The sequence below is a fragment of the Pelobates fuscus genome, chromosome 5 (assembly GCF_036172605.1).
Source record: "Pelobates fuscus isolate aPelFus1 chromosome 5, aPelFus1.pri, whole genome shotgun sequence".
Classification (NCBI taxonomy): Eukaryota; Metazoa; Chordata; class Amphibia; order Anura; family Pelobatidae; genus Pelobates; species Pelobates fuscus.
In genome coordinates, this window is record NC_086321.1 from 215,803,409 (window position 1) to 215,816,381 (window position 12,973).

Sequence of the window (12,973 nt, forward strand, 5' to 3'; positions counted from 1 at the left end):
GGTCAACTGTACACAAATATTTGTATGGTGCAAAGAGATGGGGACAAGCAAATTCCCTGCGCCATAAGCTATGCAATGCATGCTGGTTACAATGCTTAAAGTGTCCTTTTTAAATAATGTATTTTGTTTTATAAATGTATAATATATAACATAATACATTATAGGTAACAGCATATTGTAGGAAAATAATGCCATCTTGTTGTTTCTGGAGGGATCCATATATTTCTTGACCTTTGCTCTTGTGGTATATTATGATGTCTCCAAAACCCATTAATGCCATTATTTCCTCATAAAACTTTACTCACCATTAAAATGCTATTCATTATGACTATTGGAGCTATGTTAACATTACAGAAATGCAAACATTGAGAATTGTTATATCTAGCACTTACCTTGGCAATCTTTGGTAAACACATCATAATAAGTCCTCTTTGGGCAGGTCTTAAAGCATCGGCCATTATACAAAACATAGCTATGGCTGGAACACTCCTCACAGTCATCACTGAGTGGCCCATTGCACTTTGCACACATTGGATCACAAGGCATGCACTTTCCGACTTCATTATAATAGCCATCAGGACAAAAGAGCAGACATTTGTCCTCATAAAGGAAATAACCAGGAAGACAGGCTAAAAACAAACAAAAAGCTTTAATGTTCAGGTGCTATGTAAATAATTTTTAATTGTGTAGAAAAATTCTAAATATCCGCATTATTCTAAATTGTTATAAATATTCTCTCTCCATTTCAAGCATCGCTCCCCAGAGGGTATTCTTCATATTAACATTTGACACTGTATTTCTTTAAGATGATATGGCAGTGCTGTTCAGTTACTAACCTGTAGCACATAGCAGGCAATAACAGGTAATAGTGGATGAAGGAAAGAGACAGTGCAAGAGAGGGACACAGTGGGAGTGAGAGAAAAAGAGGTTATAGGGGAGTGACACAGTTGGAAATAGCTAGAGACACAGTGAGAGAGTAAGAGAGACACCTGTTGTACCTGTGCATATTTGCTCATCGGCACACGTCAAACAGTCAGAAGGGCAATGTTCACAAACACCATCAATGTCAATGTGACTATCGGAACAAGCAGCTTTACAAGTGGTTTGCTCAAGCACCTTTGGCCTTTCACATGACAAGCAGAAATTAGCACTTTGGGCACATGTTTTACATTCCTGGCTGCATTTTGTGCAGTTTCCTTTCAGTCCAAAGAACCCTCTGTGCAAAGCATGATGGGAAAAAAGAAGACAATGTAATGAGAAATATAGCTAGAAATGCAGAATGTGAATGCAGATAAGAACCATTCGGCCCATCTAGTCTGCCCAATTTTCTAAATACTTTCATTAGTCCCTGGCCTTATCTTATAGCTAGGAAAGCCTTATGCCTATCCTATTATTATTATTATTACTGGTATTTATATGGCGCCAGCATATTCCGTAGCGCTTGATAATATAATCAAAGGGTGAGATTTAACAATAAATGAGACAATTACAAATACTTACAGGAACAATAGAATGATGGGGGCCCTGCTCAAACGAGCTTCCAGTCTATAGGATGCCTTAACTCCTTCACTGTGTTAACCTCTACCACTACAGCTGGAAGGCTATTCCATGCATCCACTACCCTCTCTGTAAAGTAATATTTCCTGATATTATTTTTAAACCTTTGCCCCTCTAATTTAAGATTATGTCTTCTTGTTGTGGTAGTTTTTCTTTTTTAAAATATAGATAGAAAGACCTTGTAATGAAATTTATAATACAGCAAGAATATAAAGTAGAGTCATTTAGTGGTCGTAAAAACATGTGAATTTGTTGTTTTGTCTAGATTGACAGAAAGGCACGTTTTTGGACCACAGAGGCCTTTAAGAAGACACATTTGGAAATGTTAGTGAAGATTGCTGGTTGAGACACCTAGAGGGTGAGTTGTCTGTCCTTTACATTAATATATCATTCATATGACTAACCAATTCATTCACAGTAAAATGAAAGAAAACAGACATTTAACTTGTGATCACTGCATGGTGAATGTTTCCTTTTTTTTTTTCTTTTGTAAACTTTTATTTTTGATGTACAAATATACATCCCAAATGTTTTCTCAGAAATAAAAGATTGGTCATAAGATAAAAAAAAAACAACAACTTCAGATAAGACACACTTAATAGACTGCACACTTTTTTTTAAATGAAACAAGACGAATAGGACCCAAGGCAGTTGGATAAAACTGAAAGCTTACATATTCATAAAGTAGGACCTAAACACTGGGTGTGTATTCAACAGGACTTACATTTGAGAAGGTGCTTTGCTCGCTAAAAAAATTAAAACTGAGGCTTAACATCAATTAGCAATACACATAAAATATAACAAGATATACCAACTTGCTGATCTGACTATTAAAACAAAACAAAATGTCGGTTACAGGAACAACATGTTCTTGGCGCTCAGGCGAAAGTTCATCTAAGGAGTGGGAGCAGATAGTCAACCAGCTCCGATATTGTTTTCTTTTAACCTACTACTACTGTGTTGCACTCTACAAGAGAGAACTACCCACCACTGTGTAGAGTGCTTAGGGATTGGGTTAAAGACTAGCAATAGTAGAAGGTAATTAAGGGCAAGGAATCACATGGATATAATGCTTAGATTAGTGAGATTTAGGACAAATTTTACATTGACTCGGACTCTTCCTGGCTCTTGGCACCGCTCCCTCCTCAGTCTCATTGATAATGAGGAATTAACACTTTTACACTGCGAACTGTAAATTTCGTCCAGCCTGGACAGTTGTGTTTGGGTCAAATGCAACCAATTATGTCCAGAGTGAATAAAACTGACATTGATAATGTGGAAGTTTTAATGCCATTGAGGTCAAGGTATTTTCTGGGAACCAGGAAAGCACTTGTTTATGTCAAATAATTTCCTGATTGTCTGACACAGGGGCGGCGCGTCTATAAGGTGGCACAGGCCGCCTTATTGCAACAGAGCAGGGGGGCAGACAAATCAGAATTCCCTATCTCTGGCTGTGGCCTCAATTTTTTAAAATCACCTCCATCTCCCTGCAGGCAGTACACAGCAGTAACATGGCAGTGAAGGCAGCCAGCTCCTTCTGATGATGTCAGGAGGAGGGCGTGACTTCCACTGCTCTTCTCCCAGACTCCCCAGAGGACCTGACTGGGTCTACAGGCTTCAACCTACAGGCTCCTGTTCCACAAGACCACCATAAGGTTTCCTTCTCCCTGCCCCAAGGTAAGCCCCAGGGAGGGGGGAGGAAGAGGAAGATATGCTTTAGTTTTTCTTTTGTTACTCAATCTTTTTTTCAAGCAGTCTGTGTGCCCCACTCTACAAGCCCTGTCCCCTGCCCCTGCCACTGCCACAGCCCTTGTACCCACCTCTACAGTTCATGGGCCCTCACCACTGCCCTTGCCCCATCTACAGCCTTTGTCCCCCCCCCCCTACAGCCCCTGCCCTCTCTCTACCACCGCCCCCCCTCTACAGCCCCTGCCCCCTCCTCCCGCCCAGCCTCTAGCTGGGGAAAGAGAGCCATAGAAAGGGGCTGGGGGAATGAAATAGACACACAAGGTGTCTGGGGGAAATAAGAGATACAAAAGGGGGTTGTAAGAGACACACAAGGGGGTGCAAGACACTAAAATATACTAAATAGGACAAGAAATTTAAAAGGGGGGTTACAAGATACACCGGTAAAGACATGTTTTAATTTGGGGGGCAGCTAATGCCTAAGATAGGCCTCCTCAATACATAGAACCCTTAAAATTAGAAATAATAACCCGTATAAACATGAAGAACTTACTCTGGACACGTCTTTAGACATCTCCCATTATACAGGTAATTATTGGAGCACTTGACGCAGATGTCACCTTCGGCACATATTTCACAGCCAACTGTACATTTCTCGCAGCGTCTATCCTTTCCATTGCTGAATGTCCCTGTTGGGCAGGAGTCTGTGCAGCTCTGTTCAAAGAGGTATGTTTCTGAAACATGAGTTAAAACACATGCATTATAATCATTTAATCTCGACATGACAACAGAAAATCTATTGTCATTGGAAATGTGCATTAACTAAAAGGTCACACTTTATTGCATTGCTCCAAGTACATTAGGTATAATTGATACCAGGCTTCCACAATAAATATGAACAATATTTATTTTTGGATGAGGAGGGTGGTTGACTGCCAGTTTAGCAGAGTCTGGGTTGGCAGATTTTACAAACTCTGACAGAGGGTCATGTTGCTTAATCTCTGACACATAGAGTCATGATATGGGCAATTCAAAACTATAAGAGTTTATTGCATACCTGCCAACCATCACATTTCTCTTTTACACCAGATAGAATCTATAAAAACTGATAAAACATGCATGTGCAATCAAAAACACACTTGGCACGAATAAGACAATCTGTATCATTCTGTGTATACAATCAAACTTAGCCATTTTGTCAGCCATTTTGCAATGAGGTTGTCAATTTACTGTTTAGCAAATAAACGTTTAAAAGACTACTTTTAACAGCTATGGTAAAACTTTAAATTACATATTTATGCAATACATCAGGTTTCAATAATAGCATACACAATCTATCCTAAATTAATAACACCCCCTACAAAAAATAAATAAATAAAAATAGAACCTATCACAAACATATGGAATACATTTTGTATAGAGCCAGGCTAATTGCAGTTACCACACAGCTCATTTTCCCCAATGTATTTGAATTTTGTTTACCTACATTTATGACATTTTGCTGTACTGACTCCCTTGTCTGTCTTTCAATGGAGTGCTTCCCAGTACTGGAAGGGTGTGACTCCGTCTGGATAGAACTATGCTTTATAAGTCCATGGCAGAGGTCAGGTGATCACATAGGAGTATGTTCCACCACTATTGTAGTGACCGTGGTACTAGAAGTGCATTTTTACCATTGATCATGTTTTTTTCCCCCAGGTAGAAAATTAAGATTAGCCATTAAACTTTACCTTGTGGGCATGAAGTGCATGATGTATCCGATACATTGCAGGTCTTGCATGATGAATCACATGGTAGAAAGTTATTTTTTTCTGCTGTGAATATAACATAAAATAAAAAGTTTTCTTTAAGATATACATACATGTTGTTTATTATTATTTAAAATAGTGACAAGATATTTCATGTTGCTTTAAAATGAGTATCAAATATATAGCCCATGGAACAGCACAGCTAGGGGAGTGGGCCTTGACAGAGTCAGGAGGTAGGCATAACAGCTAGGGGAAGTTGAGTGACAGCTAGTAAGCTGGGGGTGGAGTTACGATGGGAGTATTTATACCGGCCATTTTATAAAGTGGACATCTTAACTAAACCAAAACGTACCTGTTAGTTGACCCTCTCACCCTCCCTGAATTTGGTTAGGTAAAATTTTTCCCGTTTCCTTCACAACGGTGGGGAATGGCCAGGTTAAATCGGGGGGTAGATGGAAGTGGGCATCCTGAGGTTTAGTCTGTATTAGGCAGTGTTACACTTGGTTGGTAGGTTCCAGCCTTTCAGTGGCTTCGAACCTGGGGGTATAGTGGTGCCTTGGTACACCCCTACAATTTTTTTTGTTTTTTTAAATATTTTTATTGTCGTCTCAATTTAAACGCGGATATCAAACACATCACTGTTGAGGCAATCAGTCGCCTACGCAGAGGCTTGTTGATCAGGACATGTAAATGAGAGCAGATAGTCGCCTGCGCAGAGGCGTGTATGTCAGATCATGTGTTAGTGCATTGTTGCCTTCGCAGAGGTCAGATAACAAACATATAATGCGTGCGGTCGCCCGCGTAAAGGCATATATGGCTAATGATATAGGCATCTCTAAATCAGTTGTATTTAACCATTGTTGGTATAGCTTACTGCACAGGAGTGATTCGGTCCGGTTTAATTGCCAACAATTTTCTAACACATAACTGTAACGCTAACAATAACCTGTATGTCCTTAAGGCTATACTGTAGAGAGAAGTGGGTAGTGCTCTTCAAGCTGTATTGTTTGCTACACTTCGTCCGCTTATTATAGGTATCTGTCCGGGACTCGTTTAGACTGAGCTGTACTCCGTCATTAAACGTTAGCTGTTAGCTTATGTCGTAGGCTACCTCCTCATGGCTATGTGGCAAGGCAATATGGTAGTATGCAAGTTAGTAGGGTCTGTAGTAACAATGTTTAACCAGGTTTTAAGTCAATAGTGTAGAGTATTCATCTATCCACAATACCTTGTATAGTTATGTCGGGTTAAGGCTAGAAAGCTAAAGCATGCGTGGGCTCTTCGAGTGTCTCCTTTTATCGTCAGTGAAGTAATGTAAGATGTGTATAACATGCAGGGCATATTCAATTTTAAGCTAAGGTGTGGACGTGTAGATATTCATCATAATGCAGTGATCAGGTTGTTATGCAAGCAATAATTAACGACATTAAACTTTAGCCCACGGGGGCACTGTAGTATAAACTGCGTATGCGTTTCTAGATTGGGTTATAAGTGTGTGTTGCGTATTGTTACGCCAAGCTAATCCGTGTTAGTTCTCAGCTTTTGGTAGTATAACTGCGCCTCTACTTATTCCACTGAGCGTTGGTACTTGTTATCGGACTTTGGCCTCTAAGGCCATTACTGCTCATCAAAAATACTTAGTGCTATAATAATTATAGAATTTGGCCAACATTCCTTACATTCTGTGAGGACATGCAAATTTATGTTAACCACTCACACAGTCATATTAACCACTTGCTTAAGTCACTTCGCTGGGTGGGCGATAAGATGCCCGATGGGGGGAGGTTGTATTGCGTGGAGTCAGTAGGCTCTGGGTGTCTGTACCATGGATCTCCCTCGGTCACCACGTGTAGCGGACATGTTGCGTGTCTCTGAGTCCCCCCGGCTCCCCCAGTCTGCGGACCCCCCTCTTTCCCTCCCAAAGGCAGGACCCCGTGTCAGCGTGGAGCCCCTCTGCGCTGTGGGCACTCAGAGACTCTGGCAGTCCAGCGGTTCCCCCCCCAGTAGGTCCGCATGGCGCCTGTCTCCTGCACCTCCCCAGTCCCAGTGGGGTCCTCCCGGAGCTCCAGCCCTGTCATGCCTCACCACATTCCAGTCACACGCTTGGTGCCGGCGCGTCCCCCCGGCCACCGGTCCGCCAGGGGGCCCGCGCATCCCAGCCCCACAGGGCTCACAGAACCGGGGGCATCTTCTCCAGGACCACCACCAAATCCGGATGTCCGGGCCGGCTCCGTGCCTACCGGTCTGCCGCCCGGGGAAGTTCAGCCGCAGGATCCGACATTCCGCGGGCCAAGGTGCATCAGCGTATGTTCCCGCCATAGGTTTGCCGAGTCCACCATGGGGCTGTGCGGGTGTAAGTCGCCTTCCGGTCATCCTGGTCTCAGGTGCCTCCCGACGGGCTCCCAATGGATGGGTCTCCTCCCCCAGCTTCTGAAGTCTGGACTCTCAGGCCGGGATCACCCCCACCGGCCAGGGGGGGGGGAGCGGGGCCGGGCCGGGGTCCCCGTCTCCCTCTCTGTCACCGCGTGTTGTGGGCCTCGTGTGCTCATGTAGTCGAGGGCCTCATGTTGCTACCATGCTCAGTGCTCACTGTTGGCGGGTCAGAAATCCCTTCACTCCACTCCAGGGTGCATTGCCGCTCAGCTCCCGGTATGTTCTTGATTGCTGGTGGAGTTTTAGGTTTTATAATTGGGGTTTTAAGTGATTTATAGCGGGAGCTGGTTTGGTGTGCTGCCGCTCCGCTTGGCGGCCCGGCCCGGCCCCCCCCCTACAATTTAATCTGGTGGAAATGTGGTCATATCGGAAGGCCAGTTTCTGTGTTAATATATAATTAGATTGTTATTTATTGTTATTGTTGCTGGGTCATTGCCGGGGAAACATTACTACTGTATATGGGGGGATGTTGGTTTTAATAATACTTATCTGTTATACCTTATTTAATTAATTAATTAATTAATAATTAATAAGCTATGGGCTAATATTTCCAACAGTATCACCTGTGTCAGTGTCTTAATGAGGTTCAGGGTAAGGTTAGCGCATATGCCGGTAAATCCGACTGTGCGCCTGTCAAGTAAATTGTGAAAACAAATAAGTTAAAGTGAGAAGCAGCTCACTACTCACTGTATACACTATACTTAAAAGGACACTATAAGCACCCAGACCACTTAATCGCAATTAAGTGGTCTCAGTGCAGTGCTCCTACCATTCTACTCTCTCGTTTCAGAGATACAGCAATGTTTACATTGCGGGGCTAAATGCACCTCTGGTCTGTTTATCATGACAGCCACTAGATGGTGTTACTGCATGCAGAATTGTGTCAAACTTGTTTCTTGATGTTTGTTGTCTTCACGCATTGCATGAGGATGTCGAACATTCAATCAATGCTTCTCTTTGAGAAGCATCAGCGGAGGGGAATAAGGCTGGGAAGAAGATGTTGTCTTGAAGCTGGATTACAGATGAGCAAAATGGTTAAATTAATTGATTTACTAAAAAACCCCTAATAACTATTGGAGGGGGAAGAAAATTGAGGTGCTATAGTGTTATTTAAAAATAATTATATTGGTACAATCATGTATACATTCCTGTTAATTCACAATTGTATTCTATCCTCACAACCTTTTGCCTCATTGTACAATTCACCTCTGGATTGTAAGCTCATGAGCAGGTTTCTCTTCTACTTTTGTTATCCTTGATATCATATGTGGTTAATTATTGCGCGCCAAGCTTTTCGGCCAATCCCTGGCAATACAGATTTTTTATAGCAAGGACAAAATTAATTGTTAAACATTTACTATGTTTATTCATCTTAGGTTTTAAAGAGAAAATTTAATGAAAAATGTCAAAAGTTTTGGTGACTTCATCGTTAATCTCGTAGAGCTTAGGGCATTACACCATATGTGATACAGTGTACCCTGAGTCTGAAAACATCTCCAGCAACAGCAAGACTAATACGAGTAGGGACAAGATACAATTTTTGCAAATTAATAGATTAAGACCTTTTTTTTTCCACGCCTCACACCAACTCTCAATTGAGAATACAACCTTGACATTGTTATAATATTATTTTTATAGTGTCAAATAGTTGACACAAAATATTAACAGAAAAAGATGTGAAGAAGGCCCTGCTCAAACAAACGTATGAGAGGTAACTGTGCTATATATTGTTGTACTATGCAGGGCCGGTGCTTGGATTTTTAGGTACATACGCGAAGATGCATTTTTCCGCCCCCTCCACAGACGCACACTCTGTCACTCACAGACACACACTGTCACTCACAGACACACACTCTGTCACTCACAGACACACACACTGTCACTCACAGACACACACACTGTCACTCACAGACACTCACACACACACTGTCACTCACAGACACAGACACTCACACACAGACACAGACACTCACACACAGACACATCACATAACTTTACTAATTATTTTAGAAATAAACCTTTTCCACCCAGCCTCCCTACCTGGAGAGCTGGTGTGGATGATAACCATTCCCTGGGGTTCAGTGGGGCTACTGGGCTGCTGGGCGGCGTGCGGCAGTGCTGTGATCAGACGCGGCGAGGGAGCTCTAACCTCACCGCTCTGCTCCCTCGCGCGCTGTCTGCTGATGCCGCGGGAGCCGGAATATGACGTCATATTCTGGCTCCCGCGGTATCAGCAGACAGCGCGCGAGGGAGCAGAGCGGTGAGATTAGAGCTCCCTCGCCGCATCTGATCTCAGCACTACCGCACGCAGCGCCGGGGGTCGAGATGGTGGCCTGGCAGGAGGGAGAGCTGCCGGTCACTGAAATCTTGCGCCCCCAGAGCCTGTGCGCTTTAAGGCGCCGCCTGTGCCGCCTTATGGACGCGCCGGCCCTGGTACTATGTCATTAATGAATGCAGCCCTGTAGTTTCTTCTCTCTTTTTACTGCCAGAGCACAAACTGACTCATTAATTAAAAAAGGATTCCATCCACCTGCTGACTAATGCCATATGTGGAATCTGTTGGCACTATATAAATGACAATAATAATAATAATAATAATAATAATAATAATCAACACTTCCTCAAAGTGGTTAAGGTTCATACACCAGCCTTTTAAATGTGTCTGTAAACTGCAAAATGTGCACTAGATGGCAGCAACATACCATGCTTTTTAAAAAATAAATAAATAAAACAAATGTATTAAATATTTATTTTCTTTAGTACAAACTAATTATAATGAATAATATAAAGTACAAATTTCAAACAGAAAATATGCATTCTTCCATTTTGTCAAAATATAAAATTGTGAGTGAAATAAAACCAACAGTGAAAAGGTTGCCATGCTGCTAGTGGCAACTTAATAGCTTAAATATGGTCAAAAAAATGTTTCCTTACGTTGTCAGAACAGTTGATAAATGACGAAATTCCCAGATTTTACTATTAACATGACGTAAAGCCATGATTTTATTAAAGACGAGTATTATGCATATCTCTTTCTTTATTACTCTCAGCAGCAAAGAAATAGAGATAAATAAATAACTGAAATGAACAAACAAATACAGTGCTCAAGCAACCAATCACATAACACAGGAAGTGACTACAATATGCTTGAAGTACCCACAATCCCCCTCTTTCTTGCGGATAACGAAGACCAAAACGTAGAAAATCCAACTTCAGCTAACATAGCCAACAGCATCTCCAACATGGAAATCACTAGAAATTCAGGGTAAGGGAGACATAGAAAAAATATGGTAATATCTGGGCTCCAAACTGTATGTGCATACCGACAATCAATTAAATCACTAAGTTAAGCCCAACTCCCCACACCTAAAATATGTTAATATATCAAGCGGTAGAATAAACGCATATCTCCAATACATATAATGTCAGATACTGAAACATTGGAACAAAAAACTTCCAATAGAGAAACTTACCATACCAGCCCATTTCCAACCACAACCGGTGGGTGGGAATAATACTCGCCTCCGTGTCTTTAATAAAATCATGACTTCACGTCATGTTAATAGTAAAATCTGGGAATTTTATTAAAGAAACGGAGGCTCCTATTATGCAAGTTCAAAGCTTAGAAACCACTTGAGATGCAAAATGGTCAATCGGCCTGAAGTAGAAATCACGAAAAGTCGATTCCCGTGACCAATCCGCTGCACGTAGAATATCTTCCAAGCGGCAGCCCATAGCCGAAGCCTTGGAGGCCATAGCTCCACAGACTGAATGAGGGGTGAATCTGGACGTATCGATCCCGGCCAGAGTCAACAACTCCCGTACCCATCTTGCCAACGTAGGGGTAGACACCGGAAGGTGTGGGGCTCGAAACAAAATGAACAAGGGGCATAAATCCGGGGATTGCAACGGTCGAGTAACCTCTAGATAGGCCTGAAGGCATTCAACTGGACAGAGAGCCTGGAATCTAGGGTAGACGAACACTTTTGAAGCCGACTTCGTCCTGCTGGATATGTTAAAGGAGATGCCTTCCGGGGTAAACGCAATGGCATTCCAGTCAAGTGCTTGAACATCCGAAACCCTCTTACAAGAAATCAAACATAACAGCATGACCACCTTAGCCGACAGCTGTTTCAGTGTCAGATCTTGATTTGGATACCAAGATGATTCAAACATCCCAGTAAGGAATTCCATGATCATATGCAAAGGGGCAGATACGGGATCCACTGACCGTCCCACGCACCAACTAGACCAGATTCGCCAGGCGGATCGGTATGCCACTTGAGTACCTGGTGCCCGTGCATTGTCGAGGAGGTCGAGAGTTGATTGCGGAACTCCCGCGATAGTCCAGGGTCCCCTGAAAGGGGCCATGCCATTAGACGTAGAAGGCCGCGATCCACTAACTCGTGCGAGTTGCCATCCGGATCCCTCAGGAGATTCGGGAAGGTTGGTATTAGTCGTGGGTAATCTGACGTCAACTCCAGTAACCGAGGGAACCAAGGTCGAGACCGCCACAGTGGCGCGATCAACACCATCGAGCAGCCGTGTCGAGCCAGTTTCGGCAGCGTGCGAACTATCAGATTGAACGGGGGAAAGGCGTAAAGTCGAGCATTCAGCCATTCCTGAAGGAACGCATCCGTCGCCACTGCTGCCGGATCTGGTCTCCAACTGAAAAACTTCGACACTTGCGTGTTGAGACGGGACGCGAAAAGGTCCACTTCAAATGGGCCCCAAAGTAGATCCAATCCCTGGAAGGCCGCAGTGTGTAAGTGCCAATCTCCAGAGTCTTTCAAGTAACGTGAGTTCCAATCGGCCGTTGAGTTGTCTAGTCCCGGTATATGTTCCGCCTGCACGGAAATGTTGTTGCAAAGGCAGAACCGCCAGAAGTCTTTTGCCATGAGAGCTAGCATGCGCAATTTCGTGACTCCCAGGTGGTTGATGTAACGCACCGCCGACACGTTGTCCATCCTGAGCATCACACAACAATTCGCACGTTCTGGTGTAAGGCTACGAATAGCGAATGCCCCTTTCAATAGGTCCAGGCAATTGATGTGGAGCGTTTGCTCTTGATCTGACCATCTGCCTCCGGTAGACGCGGTTCCACAACGTGCACCCCAGTCATGTAAGCTGGCATCGGACTCTATCACGATGTCCGGGACGGATCCGAATATGGCTCTCCCGTTCCAGGCGTCCATGTGGGCCAGCCACCAGGTCAGTTCGTCTCTGGACTCGTCGTCCAGCCTCACTCTCATCTCGTAAGATTGGCCTGCGCGCAGGTGAGAGCCCTTTAATCGTTGAAGGGCCCGATAATGGAGAGGCCCAGGAAATATCGCCTGTATTGAAGCAGTCAATAGGCCAATCACCCTCGCCAGATGCCGGATACAGAGGTCGTCTGCACGTAACGTACGTCTGATCTCCTTCTTGATGGCCTTCATCTTGGACTCCGGAAGGAATAGGAACTGCTGGATGGAATCCACTGTAAACCCCAGGAATTCTATCGATTGGGTGGGATCCAACACCGATTTTTCCCAATTGATGAGAAAACCTAG

The 12,973-nt window shown here is 43.5% G+C and overlaps 1 protein-coding gene across 1 annotated transcript in view; it reads right to left on the reverse strand.

Annotated features, from left to right (window-relative positions):
- Nucleotides 1-12,973, reverse strand: part of PCSK5 (proprotein convertase subtilisin/kexin type 5) — a 399,481-nt gene that overhangs the window by 22,982 nt on the left and 363,526 nt on the right. Inside the window, exons 28-31 of the mRNA XM_063455029.1 lie at nucleotides 4,974-5,057; nucleotides 3,797-3,977; nucleotides 999-1,216; nucleotides 393-629 (exon numbers count right to left, since the gene is read on the reverse strand). Coding sequence (XP_063311099.1) covers nucleotides 393-629; nucleotides 999-1,216; nucleotides 3,797-3,977; nucleotides 4,974-5,057 — 720 coding nt within the window. The remainder of the gene's footprint in view (nucleotides 1-392; nucleotides 630-998; nucleotides 1,217-3,796; nucleotides 3,978-4,973; nucleotides 5,058-12,973) is intronic.